The 20,811-nt window shown below is 43.1% G+C and overlaps 3 protein-coding genes across 13 annotated transcripts in view; 2 read left to right on the forward strand and 1 right to left on the reverse strand.

Annotated features, from left to right (window-relative positions):
* Window positions 1-9,806, reverse strand: part of kcnh8 (potassium voltage-gated channel, subfamily H (eag-related), member 8) — a 28,359-nt gene extending 18,553 nt beyond the window's left edge. The window contains exon 1 of the mRNA XM_037264618.1: window positions 9,709-9,806. The gene's annotated coding sequence lies outside the window, so the exon portion shown is untranslated. The remainder of the gene's footprint in view (window positions 1-9,708) is intronic.
* On the forward strand, window positions 1,536-9,064 carry satb1a (SATB homeobox 1a). 2 transcript variants are annotated; one of them, XM_037264624.1, is made up of 12 exons: window positions 1,536-1,763; window positions 2,101-2,333; window positions 2,421-2,597; window positions 2,782-2,811; window positions 3,143-3,269; window positions 3,359-3,482; window positions 4,079-4,187; window positions 4,297-4,820; window positions 5,782-5,979; window positions 6,650-6,787; window positions 7,463-7,663; window positions 7,774-9,064. In XM_037264624.1, the coding sequence occupies exons 2-12, from the start codon at window positions 2,114-2,116 to the stop codon at window positions 8,605-8,607; spliced, it is 2,682 nt and encodes an 893-aa protein (XP_037120519.1). In that variant the 5' UTR covers window positions 1,536-1,763; window positions 2,101-2,113; the 3' UTR covers window positions 8,608-9,064. The 2 variants fall into 2 exon arrangements, with proteins under 2 accessions (XP_037120519.1, XP_037120520.1); XM_037264625.1 differs by lacking the exon at window positions 2,782-2,811 and having other exon boundaries at window positions 1,537-1,763.
* tbc1d5 (TBC1 domain family, member 5) lies at window positions 9,748-20,605 on the forward strand. 10 transcript variants are annotated; one of them, XM_037264629.1, is made up of 23 exons: window positions 9,748-9,886; window positions 12,800-12,851; window positions 12,969-13,076; window positions 13,576-13,630; window positions 13,771-13,879; window positions 14,010-14,099; window positions 14,726-14,800; window positions 14,944-15,011; window positions 15,098-15,200; window positions 15,563-15,651; window positions 15,787-15,837; window positions 15,935-16,004; window positions 16,071-16,243; window positions 16,320-16,462; window positions 16,572-16,678; window positions 16,834-16,919; window positions 17,518-17,798; window positions 17,854-17,904; window positions 18,050-18,246; window positions 18,313-18,412; window positions 18,493-18,572; window positions 18,652-18,915; window positions 19,445-20,605. In XM_037264629.1, the coding sequence occupies exons 3-23, from the start codon at window positions 12,977-12,979 to the stop codon at window positions 19,718-19,720; spliced, it is 2,568 nt and encodes an 855-aa protein (XP_037120524.1). In that variant the 5' UTR covers window positions 9,748-9,886; window positions 12,800-12,851; window positions 12,969-12,976; the 3' UTR covers window positions 19,721-20,605. The 10 variants fall into 10 exon arrangements, with proteins under 10 accessions (XP_037120524.1, XP_037120527.1, XP_037120526.1 ...); XM_037264632.1 differs by having other exon boundaries at window positions 17,866-17,904; XM_037264631.1 differs by having other exon boundaries at window positions 17,518-17,792.
* The last annotated feature ends 206 nt before the right edge of the window (window positions 20,606-20,811 follow it).

A 20,811-nucleotide genomic window follows, 5' to 3' on the forward strand; every position in this document is an offset into this window, starting at 1 on the left:
ACACCGCCCTCTAGCGGACATAAACGAGAAGCGTCTTAAGGATGTAATACATGGAGAAGTATTCCGCGGAGGGGGCCCTACACTCTAGTTACTGTTATGAATAAATAAAACATTTTGAATAAATAAATAGATAGATAAATGAATACATGAATAAATGTATAAATGAATAAGTTAATGAATACATGAATAAATAAATGAATACATACATAAATAAATGAATATATGAATACATGAATAAATACATAAATAAATATATATAAGTGAAAAGTCTACTTAGAGCCACAACGTATCTGTGCTTTGTTACTTCCCACCACTGTTATCAAATCATTTCTTACGACTGAGTCACTGTGCACTTCAAGGCTGTGATTCATAAATCACCTTAAATAAGTTCAAGCAGACTTCAGGCTCAAAATTGCACAAACACTTGCAGTACGAGATCCATGTAAAGTGGTATGAGTCAAGCGGCCGGGGGTGAGGTTCCGTAAGGCCAACCGAGCACAAAGAGAAAATCCAAAACGTGTCATTGAATGCAATTAAAACAGACAGCAGTGATGCTTCACCTGCGCCATAAACGACCAAATTTGTCATTTGAGGACCGCTACATTAATTGCGTTTGATGGATGCGTTTGCAATCCAAAATGAATGTCTCTTTGAGAAATTGTCTTACTTGTGACGTATAAGCAGAAGCTGACTGGATGGCACAAACTGTCAGAGAAGATAAAAATTGGACTGTAAAGCAACACATAAAGTTGATGTGCTTTGACGAGACCAGATTGACACGATTCTATCACTGCTTTTGATAAAAGCAGCTCACTGGGCTCACCAAGTATATCATGACTACATCACCGCATCGCATTATTAGCCAATGCAATGAAACTCTAACCTAATTTAGAGCCATACACGACTGTGTGAATAGTTCGGTGTCTCCCGGGATGAGGTGTTCTGCGTTCGGTGCCATGCGCTGGTAACAGGCTCAGTGAGCGTGTAATGGCCTTAATTATCATTTAGCGTGCCAGCCTCATTGACAACAGATCAAGACGGTAATAAAATAGCAAGACGATGGAGGCAAGAAGGGCTACATATAAACAGGGATATTTTGCCAACCATGACTTCTTTTTTTTTTACTAAGAATATAGTACTATCATGAAATACAAGTAAGTAGACCATTAATACTGCCAATAATGTAATCAACGACTGCTTCTGTGGGTAAAATGAAGCAATAAAAAAAAAATATGGCTGCTTTATCAACAACATTACCATGTCAGCAAGTTAATGACAGTCAACCTTTGTTTCTCATCCACTTTGTTACCATGGAGAGCTCCAATACCCTAAAGCCAATAATATGGACGAGCGTGCACAGCATGCTGTAGGATTTAATAAATAGATTTATGCGCAATTGTCACATTTAATACATTTATGGGGCGCGCTAGTGAATTCATTATTACACCATATGTTAATGCAGCTGGTGTGTGCGTCTCTCACTCTCTCTCCCTCCCTCTCTCTCTCTCTCTCTTTCTCCCCCTCCCCCTTTTCCGCCCTCCCTCCCTCCCTACCGGCGAGCATGCACTGTGGTCTTTGGAGGAGAAACCAGCAAAACAACTGGCCGTGCACGCACGCCTATAAATAAGATAAGAGACTGCAGCCTGAGCGTCTATCGCGTATTGTTCTCGGCACGGAAGCAGATTCTCATCGCCTGCAAATTCTCATCGCGCCACGGCGAGGAGCCGAGTGGATGAACGGAGCAATGAGGAGGGTGTTTGGAGGTACGTGAAAACTACTTGGACGCTCGCTCAGTGCGTCGACGTTTAAGAATTCTCTCGATATTAGGGGGTCCTTTCTTGCGACTTAAACTGGTTGGTTCCGACTAAACTTTGAAGAATAACATATGGAACGTGGGGCTAAGAGCGCATTATTTTGAGCGTGCTGTAGAATTGCCGTCGCTTGCGCGAAAGCTGGTTTGTTGTGGAAAATTGCATTATTAATATGGATATGAACCTTTAATGCCTAATGGAATGCATGCATAGGGACCATCAATACAATGCAGCTCAGGCTCAATCAAAAGTCCTGGTCCACTCACTCCAAACGACTTTGTCTATGAAGCGTGACTCCACAGATGGACCCACTGTGTCATGGAGCCAAGAAACCAGAGGGCGCCGATCTCAATGCAGACCCAAGGCCCCCTTCTGCCAAGATGGCCCGTCTGGAGCAACATGGAGTTGGATGCACAGTGCAAGAGAGGAGCAAGCAAGCCAGTCCCGGGACTAAAAATCCTTATCTGGTCCAGAAAACTACGGCGGGGAAGCATCAGCACAAGAACTCTAATCAGCCAAGAGGTAAAATCAGTTTGGACTGTTCAGCATTTTCTCAAATAAAGGATGACTTTAATTCCAGTTGCATTCTATTCTCTCCTGCCACGTCAGGAAGCTTGCTGCCTGTCTTCTGTGTGGTGGAGCACATGGAAAGTCCAGCGGAGGGCGAGAGGAAAGAAGACCATGCCGAATTTGTTCTGATCAAGAGAGACCTGCTCTTCAACCAGCTCATCGAAATGGCCCTGCTCACATTGGGCTATTCACACAGCTCTGCTGCTCAGGCCAAAGGTACAAATTTGGATCTGAGATCTTACATGAATTACAAATCTTTATCCAAAGATAGCGTCTTTATTTAAACATTAGAAATTACAACCATCTGCTTAATGTAAAAAAATAAAAAAATAAAAAAAAGACAAGGGGGATTATACTGGTAATACTAATTATGATTACAATAAAAAAATATTTTTTGCAGTGGGGACTGTTGGTGACTTGCAAGCAAAAAGTAAGAAGCAGAAAGTAGGAGAAACCTTCAAGTATTTTCTAAATATATTATAAATGTGCCATTCAATAATTAAATAGATGTGTTATTAATTAAATGTTTCATTTATTTTAAAAAAAAAATAATCGATAGATTTCAGAACACATTAATTTATTTAATCCCATCATTACTAACTGCAACATTTAATTATTTAATTACATTTTTAATTAAACATGTCAGTGGATTTATTTATGTTTTTTGGGCACTTTTGCCCATCCGTACATTACAGACTCGAGATCAAGATATAAACAAATAAGAAGGTACTACTACATAGTCGGCCATGTTTGTGTGTCAGGTTTGATCCAGGTGGGCAGGTGGAACCCACTGCCTCTTTCTAGTGTGACAGATGCTCCAGATGCCACAGTGGCTGAGATGCTCCAAGATGTCCACCATGTTATCACCCTTAAAATACAACTGCAATGGTACATCAAACTCCCGGTCCTGTTTATGTGCACGCCAGCTTTTTGCTATTTGCTTATATCAACACACATAAATGATGTTCCTTGTCTAGCTGGCCCAGACTGGAAGACCTGCCAGCAGAGCAGTGGACGCACTCTACAGTTCGGAACTCATTGAAGGAACTTCTCAAGGACATGAATCAGAGTTCATTGGCCAAGGAGTGTCCTCTATCTCAGGTCTAACACACACACACACACACACACACACAAACAGACTGTGTGGGCCAATAGTTAGACAGAAAGTCCAGATGTGAAGCCAGATAAGGTACGAGGGAGTGAGATGACTATCTCTGACTTAGACCAACCATTTTTTTTTTTAAACACAACATTCCCCAACTGCAAACACAACTACGGATAGCCGTCATTATCAACTTAATCGTTTATTTCCTTTAGGGGTAGGACAAGTAAGATAAGAGAAATTGCTCACTATCTCCGATCTTCCTTATATTCTTTCCATCTCAGTTGATAAGATCTGAAATGAACCAAGTCCTCCCTCCCTCTCTCTCTTTACCCCCCCTGCCTGATTGCAAGACACAGATTAAAATAAATATGAGAAGATGAAAGGTGTAATCAGATGTAAAGATTGCGCAGGATGGTCTTGCGGGAAAACGTGTGTGTGAGATAGAGCGAGAGAAAGAAACGAGAGAGTGAGAGAGATGTCTCACATGACCTCTGATTACATGCTGGCATGCAATATGCTCTTTTTTTTTCTCAATACAACAGACATCAGTTCATTAATATCCAATATGTCCATTGCCCTTTGACCCTTTCAGAGTATGATCTCGTCCATAGTCAATTGCACCTACTACGCCAACGTCTCGACGGCCAAATGTCAGGAGTTTGGACGATGGTATAAACACTTCAAGACCACCAAATGCAACAGTAAGTCACTCTGCAATAGTGGTGTACAACGTGGATGCCATTCTGGAGGAAACGGAAAAGGGGGGGGGGGGGTGCAATCGATGAATAGTATCTATCCTTTCTTCACCAGAGATGGACAGTTTGCCAGACAAGTCGTCCCATATTCCCACCACTCAGCAGCCCCTCAACGGCAGCCCATCCGATCAGAGCTCCAGCCTCCTTTACCTCCATGGCGGAATGGCCAACATGGTGGCTGGGGCGGCCCCTCACACCATTTGCAACTCTGGTTTACTAAACCAGACTCTCAGCAGACCCCAGCAGCAAGTCATGACTCAACTTCTCAACCAGCAATACGCCGTACGCCTCATGCTAGCAGGACAGGGGCTCTCGCCGGCCTCACAACAGTATCTCAACCACACGTCTGCAGGGAGGGCTCCCGCCAAGGTCTTCCCCAAGGCGCCCGATCCCCAGCAGCCCCAGTGCGGCCCGGACGGATCTCCTCCAGCCGGGCCGCCGCAGCAGCAGACGTCGGCCGGGTCGTGTCTGACGTCGGTCGATGTGCCCAATGACATCTACCACAACGTGCGGGAAGAAATGAAAAGAGCGGCAATTTCTCAAGCCGTCTTTGCTCGAGTGGCTTTTAACAGGACCCAGGTATGCAACTTTTGATGATGTCATTGTCTCCCAATTGATAATAATGCTAATAATACGCAATGCTACTTTTTTGTAGCTATCTTCTCATTCTCACTGTCCTGTCAGAGTTGAACTGTAGCACTTGGCTAGCATTTTGGCGTGGCCTTTGCCGCAATGCCCCCCCTCTCTCCTCCATTTGCATGTGCGAGCATGGTTGTGCCAGCTCTCTGCAGCAAAAATCTGGTGCCAACACTGGAGCAGCTGCTGGCTACCTAATCACAAGCCCTTGGAGAAATCCTTTCTCCTTCTCCACCTCTTCTTCCTTTTCACTCGCCAAAGTGTTTCTATTCATTTGACCTTTTAATTGTCAATCAGTCTTTTTTTTAATCTTTTTTTCCTCTACCCCTCTTCATTGCCAAATCTCACATCGCCTCTAATATTAAAATGCCACATTAGCTGAGGCCACTTTACATTCAGCGGCACTCCCAGAGAAATGGGGCTCAAAGGAGCCTTGTTAATATTATTATCATCATTATCATTTTCATCACAATAAGCAGAGCAAGCTATTATCCGTGCCCGTATTTCCCGAATGCCAGCTCCAGGGTTCCCAAGCGTCGTCCGTACAAGTTGGCATTATTCCAAGATGCCACGGAGAAGCGGAGGGATCGTTTGTCATCTTTACACTCCACTCTGTTAGCGAGGCAGAGGTTGGAGGCTCAATCTGAGGATGATACGACTTGGAAGTCGGTTTCCTCCCAACTTATTTTCCAGGAACTAAATCCCTCGAATGTGCGCATGGGGTTTGACGGCTTACGCATATAGACCCGGAATAATGCGAGCGTGCGGCTGGCTCACAACCATGCGCGGCTTTGAAATACTAAGGCCGAGATGAATATGGAGAGCTTTTCTTTTCACGCCAATGCAAAACTTGAAATGTGTCTTTTTTACACAAATGAACAAAACGTGATTCATTATTGACCAGGGCCTACTCTCAGAGATTCTACGAAAGGAGGAGGACCCAAAAACTGCCTCGCAGTCCCTCCTGGTCAACCTGCGGGCCATGCACGGCTTCCTGCAGCTGCCCGAGGCGGAACGAGATCGCTTCTACCAGGAGGAGAGAGAGCGAATCCTGACTGGATTCACACCCGGCTGCAACAACACCCCCCCGAGATGCACTCAGGTCTCACAATTGAAAGAACTCGGAAATAGATTGCACAGTAATTATGCCAATACTTTGCACAAAAATTGCTCTACTCTGGGCTTATTATTTTTATTTATGTGTGCCGCTGCAATGCGCATACATTACTATTCTGCAGGCTTGCTTTTTGAATGTTGTATGTATGTTAATATTTCAGTTAAGCGTAGAAATAACCCAAAGTTTTTTTTTTTTTTATTCCTATTGTACACAAAAAATAATGACTTTCATTTATGTCAGCCAAAGGTCTGATTCTTGCCTGCACTAAATCTCACCATGAATAGAATCAAATGACCCAAAAAAAAAAAAAAATCTAACTTACACTCTGCTAACATCCACTTAAGACAAGACCTTGATCCAGATGATCATCACTTTCTAATGCTCACTTAGCCTGATTCAGTTGAGGCTGCCCACTCCCCGGCTCTCTCGCCATGGCAACCGCCAATTATATGTGAAATAAGTGCTTTTTCAAATCAGTGAACAACGCACATACAAATTGGCCTTGAGTCAAACTTACTCAAGCTATTTTCTGTGACCAAAAATGAACTCGAAGAAGGTGCATACATTCACGAGTCAATACAAATCGGTGACCGGTCTAATTTGCAAATGCATCAAAACGAACGATTGCGCAACCTTTTTTTGTTTCTCCCTGCAGGCCAGACTGTCACCGGTCACAACAGACCGTTGCGTTCTCAACGTCAGCTCCACCATCTATGAAGAGATTCAGCACGAAATGAGACGAGCTAAGGTGTCTCAGGCTTTGTTCGCCAAGGTGGCCGCATCCAAGAGTCAGGTATCAATATTATTTGAAAGACCAGAATGTGGCCGCAGTACTGTATAGAAAACCATCATTAGCGCGTCTGATTGTAATTGTGTTGAAAATAATCACTTTAATAGTCGCACATTCTGCTTATTTACGTTCATATATGCGCTCTACTGAAACACACGCACACACAAGCATGAATGTTTATTGTTCTCCTATTTTATGGCAGCCCCATAAGCTTGTTATTGCTTTTGTTTAGAGGATAATTTCCCGCTGTGGAATGAAAGGAATATTCTCTCCTTCCTTTTTCCCCTCTCCTCCAGCGTTATTGTCTTCTGTCATCAAGACGCATAGAGGTCATTCGCCAGGCATGGTGGCAAAAGCGGGGGGGGGTCCGACACCCCTTAGGTTCTTTTTCTCTTCTCTTTTATGCTATTGATACTTCTATTGACCTCACCCTTTCTCTCTTCCTCCCTCTTTCTCTCCGTGTATTAACCGGCTATTTGGCAGGCGGATCTTTTCTGTCATATCTTCCCCTGTGCATCTGGATAGCATTGTATGCTAGTGTTGGGCAGCAGCCATGTTTTTTGTGTGTCACAACTGCGCTATAGAATTTGTGAATTTCTTTCAGTCTGCGCGTGCTTAGGAAAGTCATTTTATGGAGCTGATTAACAGGAAACGATGTATGTTGGGTCTGTTCCACAGGGCTGGTTGTGCGAGCTACTTCGTTGGAAGGAAGATCCCAGTCCGGAGAACCGAACGCTGTGGGATAACTTGAGCACCATTCGTCGTTTCTTGAGCCTGCCACAGACTGAAAGAGATGCAATTTACGAACAGGAGAGCATAAACGCCCCTGCGCAGAATTGCACCGAGAGACGAGCTCTACTCGGCAATGAAAATGTATTGGTAAGGTGGCAAAAACACGTAGGCGCTATTTTATAATTAGATGTAATCACAGCGTGGACCTCGAGCAAGGTTAAACCTAAAAACAAAACTATACTTTCTTCCTCCCCTAGTATCAACGCAACCCTCTCCTGTCTCAGCAACACCATCTGCAACCTCACCAACCCTTGCATCCACAAGCAGGACCTCATTTGTCTCCACGGCAACCGTGCACCGCATCACCCGCTGAGATGGAGAACGGGGGCAACTGGGGACTTTTGAGAGCCGGTGTGCAAGGCCACGGCCATAGCAATGACGAGGACTTTGTTGAGGGAGGAGGAGGAGGAGACAGTTTTGGTATGGACTGGAACTATCCAATGAAAGTGGATCATGCCGAAAGTCCATTAAGTGAAGGAGATGAAGGTGGAGAAAGCAAAAAGGAAGCGACGATCAAGGAAAAGCTACAAGTAGCGTTCCCCAATTTGAAGGATGAAGATGGTGACGGGTTCGGGAGTTGTGCCGAAGCTGATCCTAGCGGTGAGGTCCAACATGTCCCCCATGAAGCCTTGGGCATTTTGCAGAGCTTCATCCAAGATGTGGGCCTCAACCCAGACGAGGAGGCGGTCCACACCTTGTCAGCTCAACTGGACCTGCCCAAACACATGATCCGTGGCTTCTTCAACAGCCATGACCTCATATCGGGTCGACAGGGGGAGCAGCATCAGTGCTGCAGTCAGATCCTCAAATACAGACAAGAGAGCCAGCAGGGCTGGACGGACAAGACCACCACACTCAAAAGAACTGAGGAGGAACAGGAAGTCAAGGCTGAAACTGAAGAAATGAACGAGCAGAACAGACTAAATGACACCATGAACATGATTTCTTTGAACGGGTTGGATATTAGCACACAAACCATTCCCAAAATGAAGGAAGAAGATGAGACTTGCATTGAACTCAAACATATTTAAGCCATAAGAAGCTTCTCTTCACCTTTGGAGTCTATATGAGATCCAATTCAGTTGTTTACAACATGAGCTGTTTTTCTCTTGTGGCGTAAGACATCCATGAAACTGTTGGTCATTTCATTCCCATTTTGAATATCAGAAAAAAAAAAAAAAAACATTGACTGAGGGCTCAGATAGAAACGACTGTAGCTGTCATGTAGCGTTTCAAAAATGTCCCGACCAGAATTGTGTGTCCGTCTGCTATCATGTAATGCGTATTTTTACAACATTTGTTAAAATGATGCGTCATTTTTTTAGTAGGCTTTCCCCTGTTTCAAGTGAAAGTTTATTTCTTCTGTAAAACATTTAGTAATATCGTACTTTAGCAATGCCGATAGATGGATCAGTGAGGTTTTTGCATTTGGAGCTGATCGTTACTGATGGACTCAATAAATAAACACTTTGAATGAATCAATCATAATACACTGACTCATCCCAGCAACAATCATCTATATTATCTATCTGTGTCTCATTAGTCTCCTTTCTGTCTTGAAATACTATATTCCTCTGAGTTTGTGCAATACTGTCTCCTCCTAAAAGTCATGTTATTGCTGGCATATGGCAGTGAAAGGGTTACAAGCCTCATTTGATGAGGGTAGAATTAAATCGTAGATGTTTCCATGGTGATCCTGTCATCGGGGCCGGCGAGCTGTCGTGAAAGCCTCACCATCAATAATATTAGCAATAATAACAATAATGGCACTTGTGAAATGCAGCGTCGGTAGAAGTGACGATGGCATTCATGAATCCACACACAAATGTGTTTATTTTCATAACGCTCCGCCTTTCCCCTTCCCAGCATTAGATTTATTGAGTGTTTGCTTAAAGCCTTGTGAAGAAAGTATTTGTCAAAGCTCATTATGCCTCAGTGCATAAATCAAAACTTCATAATATTGTTCCCCGAGTAGCAAAGTACATGACTTAATCATTTGTATCTCTGGTCAGTATGATGCATTTTAGTCTTTTTATTCATTTCGATATTTTAGTCCTATCGGGATGATGTCTATTTTCTAAATGATGCAAAAAGAAATAATAAATACTGACTTTAAAGTGGCTTTTGCGTACCTGCAGCCCTCAACCTGGCCACGTGACTAGTCAGCTGGTCTGCTGCACATCCTGACTTCCTCGCGACTGTTTACGAGGCTTCATCTCTTCCAAACAGCCCAAATCTGGCTCTTCTGTGAACACATCACAGTCAGGGACATGGTCGTGTACGGGCGAGCATTCGCCTGTTAATACTTGAGTGAGTATTTTTATGCGATGGAATATATTTTGTCGCTACTTGACGGTGGTGGAGTTAGCTAGCTGTGTGTGGCGGAAGTAACTACGGGCCGTGCTAATAGCTGAGCTAACATCACATAGCGTACTATGTAGTTGCTTTTATGCTTCATTTCATTTCGTGACATATATGAAGTACATTTCTTATCATGTCCAAGTAAAATGCGCATCTTTTTTTTGCAGCGTAAATTGGTGCATACTGGTTGTGGTTCGGCGTTTGATTCTGCCTTCATGTTTGTCTGAATGTGCCTTCATTGTTCACATCATCTAAGTTAAACATTTAATTCATAATAACCATGTATGATGATGTTTTGTCTTGGCCTCAAATGTGGCCATGCATATTTTTGATCGGCCTACCTTCGGATTCGTTTTCAGCCATAGAAAGTGATGTATCCATAGGCATTGCAGAGACATTTATGCAATTCGGTCATGCCAACGCAGTTGCGAATTTGTTACTGCAAGTCTCTCTGCTGCAACACAATAATCGGGATAAGCTGCTAGCTCTGTAGAAACCTGAAAAAAATATTGATCATTTAAATCGGGTGTGTTGCAGCAGGCCTAAAATTTGTGCAAGTGCTATCTGCACGCCAGCAAACAAAAATGGAATACAAATGCAATATAATATATTGAATGCAGATGAATTGCCTGTAGCATTGAATTATTCTGCCTGTCACTATACATCAGTGGCATATACAGATGAACAAAGAGCCATTATTTGTTGTATTTAACTAATCTTTGGACCAATGACATAAAATCAGATAATTTCCTATGGGTAGACTGATGTTAAAAATACAATTTCAGTGTGTTTGACATCTGTGGGTTAGTCTGACCTACTTTGGCCATTGTTGTGGGTGACTAATGATAGAATGTATGATTCCTGGGCAACTAAAAATGTCAAATTTGATGCTAAATGAGTGATGTATGTGTTCCTGTTCCTCTCGATGTGCTTCTTCAGTCGCATAGTTTTGTAATTGAATCAGTTTGGATTGAGAAAGTTTGTGATACTTACCAGGCTTAAGGCCAGGCTGGCACTTGTTCCTGGTTGCTTTTGGAGCATGTGACCGGCTGAGAGCTCCTGCATGCACGGGCTCTAAGGAAAGAGAGGCATGTGAGTTTGTTTAGCTGGGCTGTCTGCCATGCTTCTTTTTGCTCCCTGATAATGTTCACATTGAGGGGGGGGGGGGGGGGGGGGGGGAAATCATCAGTTTATTTTAAAATGTTCAGAATCAGTTGAGTTTATTTGATGGTGATTTTTCTGAAACTAGGCCTAAAGATTATTGTCTGCAGAAATTCTCCTGTCCCTTCAGCAAAACATTCAATAGTGTTGAATAATATGGCACCTTTGAGGTCCAAGGAGCTCAGGGTAAACTTTCAGAACAAGCGTTCCCTTGTGCTTTATCCTGTAATCGAAACTGAACACTGTGTCTGTTTTGTGGGCTGCCTACTTGTAGTTTTTCTTTTTCTTTTTTTTTTTTAAAAAGCCACTTGGAAGAAGGAGTGCTTTTGAAGTTGCAATGTACTGAAGTGAAACCCCTGAACCATCAGCTGATTGCCTGTTTCCGAACATTCTCATGACGCTAAAGATTGTAATGCCGCGGCTGTAATCAAGCAGAAACACAAGGTTAGTGTTGCTCTCAAGTCGAGAGGGATTTATGGCAACCATCAAAGTTGGTCGAGGGTTGCGAATGTTCATCTAGCTGTGATTCTGCAATTTCAATTATTCAGAAATGTCAAGCTGCAGCAGCTGCAGGTATAAAAGCATGTTAATCAATGCCTTCAGGAAAATAACAGAAGATGATTTCTTAGAATCCTTTTTGTCTTACTCAGGCTGCCAAGAAGCAAGTTCTATCAAGCAAGTAATTTCCTCAGAGCACAAGTTCAAAAATGATTCTTATTTTTGGAAGGATGGGACAACGCTTTGGGTGTGTGAGGCCTGTAGGGACACATGGCGTCTCAGAATAACTTTTTGAGATTTTATTTTTGGCACGAGTGCTGGATTTCTGTAAAGGGCAAAATATAAGTTTGCAATGCAACTGCTTCCCAGCGTTTGAAGATGTGTCCAAAGAAAGCACACAGGCACATACATTATGCATACAATGATTTCTATTTTGATGACGCGTGGAGCTGATTTATGTCGCGGCGCTCCCATTCACATGGTTAATAGGTTTAAGAGATTCCTTTGTCGTCTTATTTCCACAATTAATAAATGGAAAGAGGAGGCCCGCTATTCTGTCGGCCGCTGTATTAAACTAGCCGTTTTCATAAATGCGCAATAATCCAAAACCGGATAAAGACTGGAGGCAGAATTGGTTAACCTAGATTGCCTTTGTTTTCTGAGAAAGTTCTCTGAGCTACTAAGACGAGTTTCTTTTTTCTTCCCCTCGCTTTCGGGATTAGAATTCATTACGTTGCTCTTTCTGTATCAGTGTGTGATATCATAGTTGAAAACAAATATGATTGTTTTGCTGATTGGTTTGAACTCGCCTTTTTAGGATCATAACAGAATCGCCAAACCGTACGTGGGCCATGTTGACAAAACTGCAAAAACATCCCTTATCGTTGTGTCATCTTCCAATAAAGCTCTGCAAGATCTTAGCACATAACAAACCGTAAAATAAGAGACCCGACAGTTTGCGGCAGTAATTAAAATGTATTCGCTTCTGGCCTCGCCTTACAGTTAAAATTCTAATTAAAGTGGTTAAAAAAAAGTCAATTGAGAGTATAATTATTTGTTTTCGTTAGTCATAATCTAAGGAATGACAAAAATGTCTCAAATGAAGTGTTCTCTTTAATTCTCCCAAATTAAACTCCGTTTATATCCCACCATTCATTTTGTTACCTTGCACTGATAGTAGCGTGATTGTTTTTCTCCGTGCAGACGTGTCCTCTTCTTCTGAGTCTTGGCTGAGGGGACTTCTGAAACTGTGATTGTAAGTAGAGCAAATTTGAACAGATTATCCAGTGAATATAAATGAATTTGAATGTCATACTTGGAATGAATTTGCTTGGTCTACTAGCCTGTGTGATTTTGGCGTGTCTTGTCACAGATTGGGCCATGCAGCACCCCAACTTCGAGACCTGCCACCCGCTCCAGGCAGACGAGCTGCAGGAGACGGGTTTCGACCCGCTCAACAATATCAACAAGAACCACAGCAGTAGGTCATCCCTTAGTGATCACAATAAAACTTTTTTTAAATGTGCCTTTTTTCTCCGAGCATTTTAAACGCCGCTTACCACTGTTCTTAAAGTTGAATATTTGTGCTGACTGTTTTGTATGAGTCACATAAGTGACTTGTGCCATCCAGGGGCTGTTTTGTGTGTGGGGGGGTGGCATGTTGCGGCACTGACGAATATTCATACTGAGTGTCCCCGTGGAACGATCCACTCTTGTAATTAATGTTGATAGACAGCTTCCAGACTTGAGTGCGTGTTCACCTGCAGGCCAAATTAGACATATTACCGTCATTAAAGACAAATAAGAATACTGCTCTGGATCATCACGTTGCCTCAAGTGTATTTAAGTTACAGTATGTAGAAACGGCGGAAAGTCAAGTTTGCGTTTATGGAAGTTTTCTGCTGTTATCGCTATAAAAACATGATGGATCTTTATTTTTATTACCTTTACCTACCCTCTTGTGGGTGTGTTTGTCTCAACAGGAGGCTCTCTTGACAGCGCCACTCAGTCACAGTCAACCTTCCCCTCGTACAGGTGAGCATTTGCAGTGTTTACTTGTGTGGGCGCATCATAAACTCCGGGCCCGGCCTCCTGGTTTTTACTGCCGCTTGCCACTTTAGATGAATAATAGGTGGAGATCTTCATAAATATCTCGCCCCGCCTTCCCTGTGCAGGAAAGAATGGGACGACTTATTCCTCAACAGTAATTACCTGGCCAGGATCCGGCAGGCAGGCATCAGCGGTAGATTGAGGAGCAGCCGTTTTCGAAGCGTATGCTGGAAGGTGACTGACTGCCAAATGGATCGAGCAGCACTGCCCGCCCACACTTGTCCCTTTTTTAATAGAGCTGTAAAAGTGCAAAATGACTGCATGCATTTGCTGCATCCTGTACATATGTACTGGTTCTCCACAGTTGTATCTGGAGGCTCTTCCAGAAGATAAGAGTCAGTGGATCAACAAGACCAAGGAGCTTCGGGGCCATTATGAGAAGATTAAAGAAACAGTGAGCGCTTTGTTGACATTTCATATAAAAACTACCATGGGCTATTCTGAACCAGAATGATGTATGTAAACGTCAAACATTTTATGATTTCATTAATCAGAGAAAGTTGTAAAAATTTGATACTATAGGTAGATGGTTGTTTAACCTAACTTGGGATAAAAAGAAAAACGGCTAACAAGTAGACAATTTATGCTAGCTATTAATGGCTTTAGCTAGCTAGCTACCTACCAAAAGCTATTACGTTTTGACCTGTAACCTATAAGCTTTTAATACAAAACGGTACAAACATAAAAAATAACCCATCAAACCCATAAAACATAAGACCCATAAAACATAATATCTCCTCACCTCGATGGTTTGTTTTGTCCACAAAATGAAAAATAAGAAGGATGTCAGGAAACTATTTGATGTCAACGGCACGTAACAGCGCCCTCTAGCGTGTCTGTATAAGTAATGTGGTCTAATAATTACTGTGCCATATAATCAATCAAATATTATACAAATTCGAATACTAAAAATATTTTATGCCGTGTTTGTTCTTTCTATAACACAGACATTAGCTCATTTCCCAACATCACAAATCATTTAAAAAATATTTATTTATTTGTTTATTTATTTGCATACAGCACATCACCAACCCTCGCAAGGCTGCCGGCCAGCAGGATTTAGTGGTCAATAATCCGTTGTCCCAAGATGAGGAGGTGAGTAAAACACATCACTAGTTCATCAATATAATTTTTTTTTTTTGTGTATGTGACTCCATTTATGCCATTAGGCTCGTGCTTCTTAAAACTCCATCACCATTTTCCCTGAATTCTGAGTCCTATTTGTTATTCCTGCCCAGAGCCCGTGGAACAAGTTCTTCCAGGATAAAGAGCTGAAGGGGATGATAAAACAAGACGTATTGAGAACGTATGTAACATTCCAATTCCAGTTGACTTGACTGCTGTTCCAATCTCATTCACTTTGTTTTGTTTTTTTTGTTTTTAATTCTCAAGGTTTCCCGAGATACGATACTTCCAAGATGAAGATGTGCGGACCAAGCTGACTGACATTCTCTTCTGCTATGCCAGAGAAAATGAACAATTACTTTATAAGCAGGTATGGGCTTTGTAACACTTGCGCTGACGCGAGGGTGTCTTGGCTTCCTAGGCTTTTGAAAAAAGCGAATGGCATTCCTGAAAACTTTCCACATGTGTCCGAACAAAAGTAACCAAGCGGCTTTGTGATGGAGTCATTAACATTGTCTGCAACTAGCGCCAGGAACTGGCATCTTACTTGCAAAATGGAAGTGACACATGGCCAGGCAGCCGCTAACAATATCTAAATTAAACCTGTCGTTCTGGATTACAAAGCTCGTGCGTCACTATTAAAAGAAGACTGAACACAAATGAGGCCTATTTTCTCTCCCGCCTGGCCCCTTAAACACCTCCACACTATCCTGTCCGTCCGTCCGTCCGCAGGGGATGCATGAACTGCTGGCTCCCATCGTGTTCGTGCTTCACTGCGACCATCAAGCCTTCCAACACGCCAGTGAGACGGCAAGCGCCAGGTCACTCGCTGTTTTCTGTCGACCTTTGACCTGTTGAACCTTTATTGTCTTGAGAGGATTTCATTGATGTTCTTGTTACATGTGGAGACACTGCATTGTCGATTTTGGTTACATCGCTGTCTCTTGTCTTCGCAGTGAGGAGATGAAATGCTTGTTGGATCCATTGTACCTCGAGCATGATGCCTAGTGAGTATGAATAAAGGCGTGGACATTATTATTTTCAAATTATCAACCAGTTTGATCCTTTGTCTCATACACTTTTTTTTTTTTCCTCCCCCTTCAGTGCACTTTTCTCTCTACTGATGGAAACGGCAGAGCCGTGGTTCTCCTGCTATGAGAGAGAAGTGAGGCGGGTGAGTTTCATATTCACCATTTTGTAATCTGGCTCATTCTATACTAATCTGACTTTATACCTCCAGGGTAAAGAAGAAATGCTTACCAGCATCCCTTTTGCCCGGCCTCAGGACTCTGGGCCATCTGTTGCCATAGTTACCAAAGTCAACCGCATCCAGGATCAGCTGGTGAAGAAGCACGACGTGGAGCTGCACATGCATCTCAACCGGCTGGAAATCGCCCCACAAATTTACGGAATGTCAGTTCTTTCACTTCTATCTTGTTTTCTTTTTTGTACACAAAGACAAATTGTGCCTTTTTTTGTGACCCTTCAGCCGCTGGGTGCGTTTGCTGTTCGGTCGTGAATTTCCACTTCAGGACCTGCTGGTGGTTTGGGACGCTCTGTTTGCCGACAGCATCACCCTGGACCTCGTCGATTACGTCTTTGTTGCCATGCTGCTCTACATCCGAGATGCGAGTAAGCTCCACTCAAACCCAAAAGCTAGCTTGTATAGTGAAATCATTTTTATTATTATTTTATTTTTATTTGTTTTTTAATCTTAGCTCTTTTGTCATCTGCGTTTCAGTGATTGCGAGCAACTTCCAAACTTGCCTCGGCCTCCTCATGCATTACCCTCCAATCGGAGACATCAACTCCCTGCTCCAGAAAGCTCTCTTCCTCCGAGATCCAAGAGTAAGTCATGCTCAAGCGTGTGTGATGATTAAAAATTGATTTCACATTTCTCCGCAAGGTTGTCATTCATACATATTGGCCAATTTCACAAAAAAATTCCCGGCAAGATTTGGATGAAGCGCTTAAATGTTTCTCTCTCTCACTGCTTGTTGAAGAACCATCCCCGACCTGTCAACTACCAGTTCCAGCAGAACCTGGATTACTACAAAACGAGGGGCGCCGACTTGATGAATAAGACACGGTAAATTGAAACTCATTAACAGAATAGATATTACAGACAACTAGACAAACCAAAACTCACTTGCTCTGCTCACATGCTTTGACCAGTGAGTATATAAAGCAGAAATGTTTACTTGCTGTAGTCACTAAGTATCTGGATACAGAACAAATTGACCTTTTAAAAATGATTATGAAAACATTGGAATCAGTATTAATAGTTGGAGGCCAATCGATGGAGCACACAGAAGGTTGACCTTTACAACTGAATAAACTCAAAACAAGCTTTATAAAGCAACACGCTTTCTTTTATTTAAGCTTTTTTTAAATTTTTTTTATAAGATTGAAGGTCCAAGCTAATCTGATTGTTTGATGTTTTCATCGCAATTCATAAACCTCCCAAGGAAAAAAAAAAACTTATTGACTTTGAATTAGTTTTAACAGTAAAGCGTTGGTTCTTGCCACTCAATAAGTATTTTCTCAAAATATGGCATCATTTATCGCAACTCATTGTTTCTAATCATTTGTGTTGTCTTAAAGTCTTTCTCTGATGCTCACATGGACATCATGATAATTGCTTGTAGGGGATCCATATTTGATCTTAACTTGACCTTCTTCTCAAGTTCCAGCACCAAAGCAGCCCCCCTGAACATCAACAAAGTCTCCAGCAGTCTGCTCAACTTCGGCAGGAAGCTCATCGCGCCGGCCATCTCGACAGGCACCGGGTCGCCCATCAACAGCGACGTGCGTCCCACCTCCCCCACCTCCACCTCGGCACCCGCTTTGCCGCACCCTCTCGCCGAGCCTCCCACGACCCAGGCGACGCCTCAGACCCAAGGCCACGCCCAATCGCAGCACTACCGCCTGTTGAAGTCCGAGAGCATGCCCGTCTATCTCGGGAAAGGTACGCAACAGAAGCTAATTAGCTTACGCACACTAGCTTGACTATCGAATGTTAGATGCGGTTTCAGGTGGAGCTTCTCAGGTCCCAACGCAGACCGACACCCAAGGTAAAGCATGACCACTTGTGTCTGCATGCTAAACAATTTGTCTGTCTCATGCTTGGTTATGACCAGCAGAGGGAGATGACAGACAGCTTCAGTAGGTGGGCTTGTTGTTTCGTCTCAACTCATGACTCTTCATCTTTCCTCTCAGGCCAAGGCTCCTCTCCCAGCATTGAAAACCTCGCCGCAAGGCCGCGTCAGTCGTCATCCTCGCCGCCCTTGCCGCTCTCCAGAGGCGGAAGCGACTTGAGCGCCTCATCGCCGCCCCTCCTGGCCGCCAAGAAAGACTTGTTTTTCCACATCACTCGTTCACGTTCCCACAGCAAGAGCATGTCCAGGAAGGAGACGGTGAGACGCTCTCAAGGTCTGCTGTTTATCTTTTTAGATTTTATTTATTTATTTTATGGGTGGCAGGAGGAGGATTTGGAGGCCCAGGTTTCGTTCTTGCAGGGACAGATAAACGACTTGGAGGCCATGAGCAAATATTGTGCTAAGATGATGAACAGCCACATCTGTAAGTTCAAAGAATCCACACCAACTGTTTGCTTCAGAAAAAAAAACACAAAAAAAACTCTCTTTTGCATTTCTCCTCAGGTAATATTCAGGAAGTGATTTTGGAAGAACATTTGCAAAAAGAAGACGAGGTTCTTGTTTCACTGGCGGGGCTCAAACAGGTGAGATGATAAAGTTTGTGCGACACACCCCCCAAGCAACTGCATTTTTTTAAGATCTTCTTACCTCACTTCCTGTCAGATTAAAGACATCCTCAAAGGGGCGCTGCGCTTCAACCAGAGCCAGTTAGAAGCCGGGGAGAACGAGGAGATCAACATTGCAGACAACCACTACACCTCAGCGGGGGAAACCGCTTTCGGCGATCTCGGCGCGTACCGCGCCAATCGACAACTGCAAGTTGGCGGGCCAAGGCGAGGCCCCAACGGAGACGGCGGGAGCAAGATGGCGGACGACGAGGAGCAGCAGCAGCAGGAGGAGGAGGAGCAAATGATGACGCCTCACGAGGTTCATTGGCGATGACACTACAGAATGAATGATGTGCATTGGTATTAAATTCACATTGGAATAATTCAGATTTGTCTCACTGTTTGACATCGTCTCATTGTCCTCAACTTCTAGAGGCGGGTCCATCTCAAAAAGTTGCTTAAATTGAGGAATTAAATTTCCAACTAAACACAAAAAGTTCATATTTGGCGTAACACATAGCTCAAACACCTGTTGTAAATTTTGCCATTCAGCTTCTTGTTGGAAAACAAATCATCCAAAAAATACTGAACTGTAATGTGCATAGTTGTGAATAGTGACAATATGTAGATAATTGATGCCCCCCCCCCCCAAAGAGGATTTGTAATTGCCTGTATATGTCACAAGATGGAGGCAAACTACTCCCAATCAAAATTAAACCTTGTGCAATGTCATATTTTTTTTTTTTTGCATAGTCATCCACCCCAAGCCTGACACGTTTTTTTTTTTTAATTTCCATTTCAGCTGAGTTCGCTAAAATAAAAATTGCAGACCGTCCTCTCCTGTACAGGTGCAGTCTTCCATGGGCTCGGAACCTAAGAACTGGGAAGACTACATCCTCATCTCCCAGGAAGGCGAGGGCGCCGACGGAGGCAGGGCCGCATCGGAGCTCACCCCTCCCATCAGGCGAGGCCGCGGCTTGGTGCGCATGGAGCCCGAAGGAGCCGCCGGGAATTTTAATGACCCCCTGACAGGAGTCGGCGCCTCGGGCTCCTCCAGCCCGGACGAAGGCTCCACCACCAGCAAGGACTCGGACTTCACCATCGTCAACCCAAGTGATTTTTGAACAAGTAAACCACTCCCGCCTCTACTTCCTCTTTTACTGTATCTCCTTTGTGAGGTTGCCATAATGGACTTGGCGAGAGGGAGGGGGCTTTTTGAGAAGCTGCTAGCCTTTTTAAAGTTGCACTTGTAGACTGCGACATGGAGCGGCAGCCTTTGCCCATATTATCTCTTCAGAACTGTCTAAACCCATGCAGAATACAGTGGTACCTTGACTTGACTAACCTTGGAGTCATTTTTTTTTTGTAATTTGTTTTAATAAGAAAAAATTGCCATGTGCAATATTGAATAAAAACAATTTTATAAACCAATAGATTCCAAAGAAATTCTGTATTCCCTTAATTACACAAAATCTTTCACTTTCACTGACTTTTCTTCTTTTTTTTTTTACGCTTTCCTCACCTTCAGCTTTCTTTTTTAGCATGCTATAGCATTTTTTGACTCATCACTTGTGTTTTTGGGACCCATAGTTAGAAAAAAGAAAGTCAATACCATGCTGGCACAAATAATGCAAACACAGTACTGTAGGGCTCGGCTGCTACTAGCTTCTTTTTTTTTTTTTTTTTTTTTTAAATAAACACAAACGCATTACAACTCAAAATCAACATGTAAATTGTGCGTCTTGTAAGTCAAGGTACCACTGAAGTCTCCCGCCTGTCCATGCCAAATAATGACTGTATGTAGTTAAGCTGCAATTTATCTCACAGAGGACTCCGTCTGTCCGTCCTCTTGAGTGATGAGCCTGATTCGTAATGTCTTCTGTTCGTTACCATCAACCCACGTTATGTCTTTGTGTCCCTTCAGAGGACATTTACGCCTCTGTTAAGAATGAGGGATGACGGCCTCCTTGTCAAGGACATTGTTCGCCTCCATCCCCCTCTCAAAAAAACAGTGCCTCTTAACAGAACAAAATCCCACTGTGATTTTAATCTTTTTTTTTCCATGCTTAAAAACCTTCATCGGTTTCTACTGATTTATTGAAATGATGGGATGTCTTATTGATTTTAATGTGAAGCTTTTACCGATGTGAACTATTTGTGGTGGAAACCAAAGCAGTTCACACAACCACCTCCCTTCCTCCCCCAACTGCCCACT

The sequence above is a fragment of the Syngnathus acus genome, chromosome 11, assembly GCF_901709675.1.
Source record: "Syngnathus acus chromosome 11, fSynAcu1.2, whole genome shotgun sequence".
NCBI classification, from domain to species: Eukaryota; Metazoa; Chordata; class Actinopteri; order Syngnathiformes; family Syngnathidae; genus Syngnathus; species Syngnathus acus.

Coding starts and splice junctions, on each gene's coding strand:
- satb1a (XM_037264624.1), top strand. CDS start 2,114: ATGGACCCACTGTGTCATGGAGCCAAGAAACCAGAGGGCGCCGATCTC. Junction 2,334..2,420: donor GAACTCTAATCAGCCAAGAG/GTAAAATCAGTT, acceptor CTGCCACGTCAG/GAAGCTTGCTGCCTGTCTTC. Junction 7,664..7,773: donor TCGGCAATGAAAATGTATTG/GTAAGGTGGCAA, acceptor TTCCTCCCCTAG/TATCAACGCAACCCTCTCCT.
- tbc1d5 (XM_037264627.1), top strand. CDS start 12,977: ATGCAGCACCCCAACTTCGAGACCTGCCACCCGCTCCAGGCAGACGAG. Junction 14,100..14,725: donor ATGAGAAGATTAAAGAAACA/GTGAGCGCTTTG, acceptor ATTTGCATACAG/CACATCACCAACCCTCGCAA. Junction 15,652..15,786: donor AGTGAGACGGCAAGCGCCAG/GTCACTCGCTGT, acceptor TTGTCTTCGCAG/TGAGGAGATGAAATGCTTGT.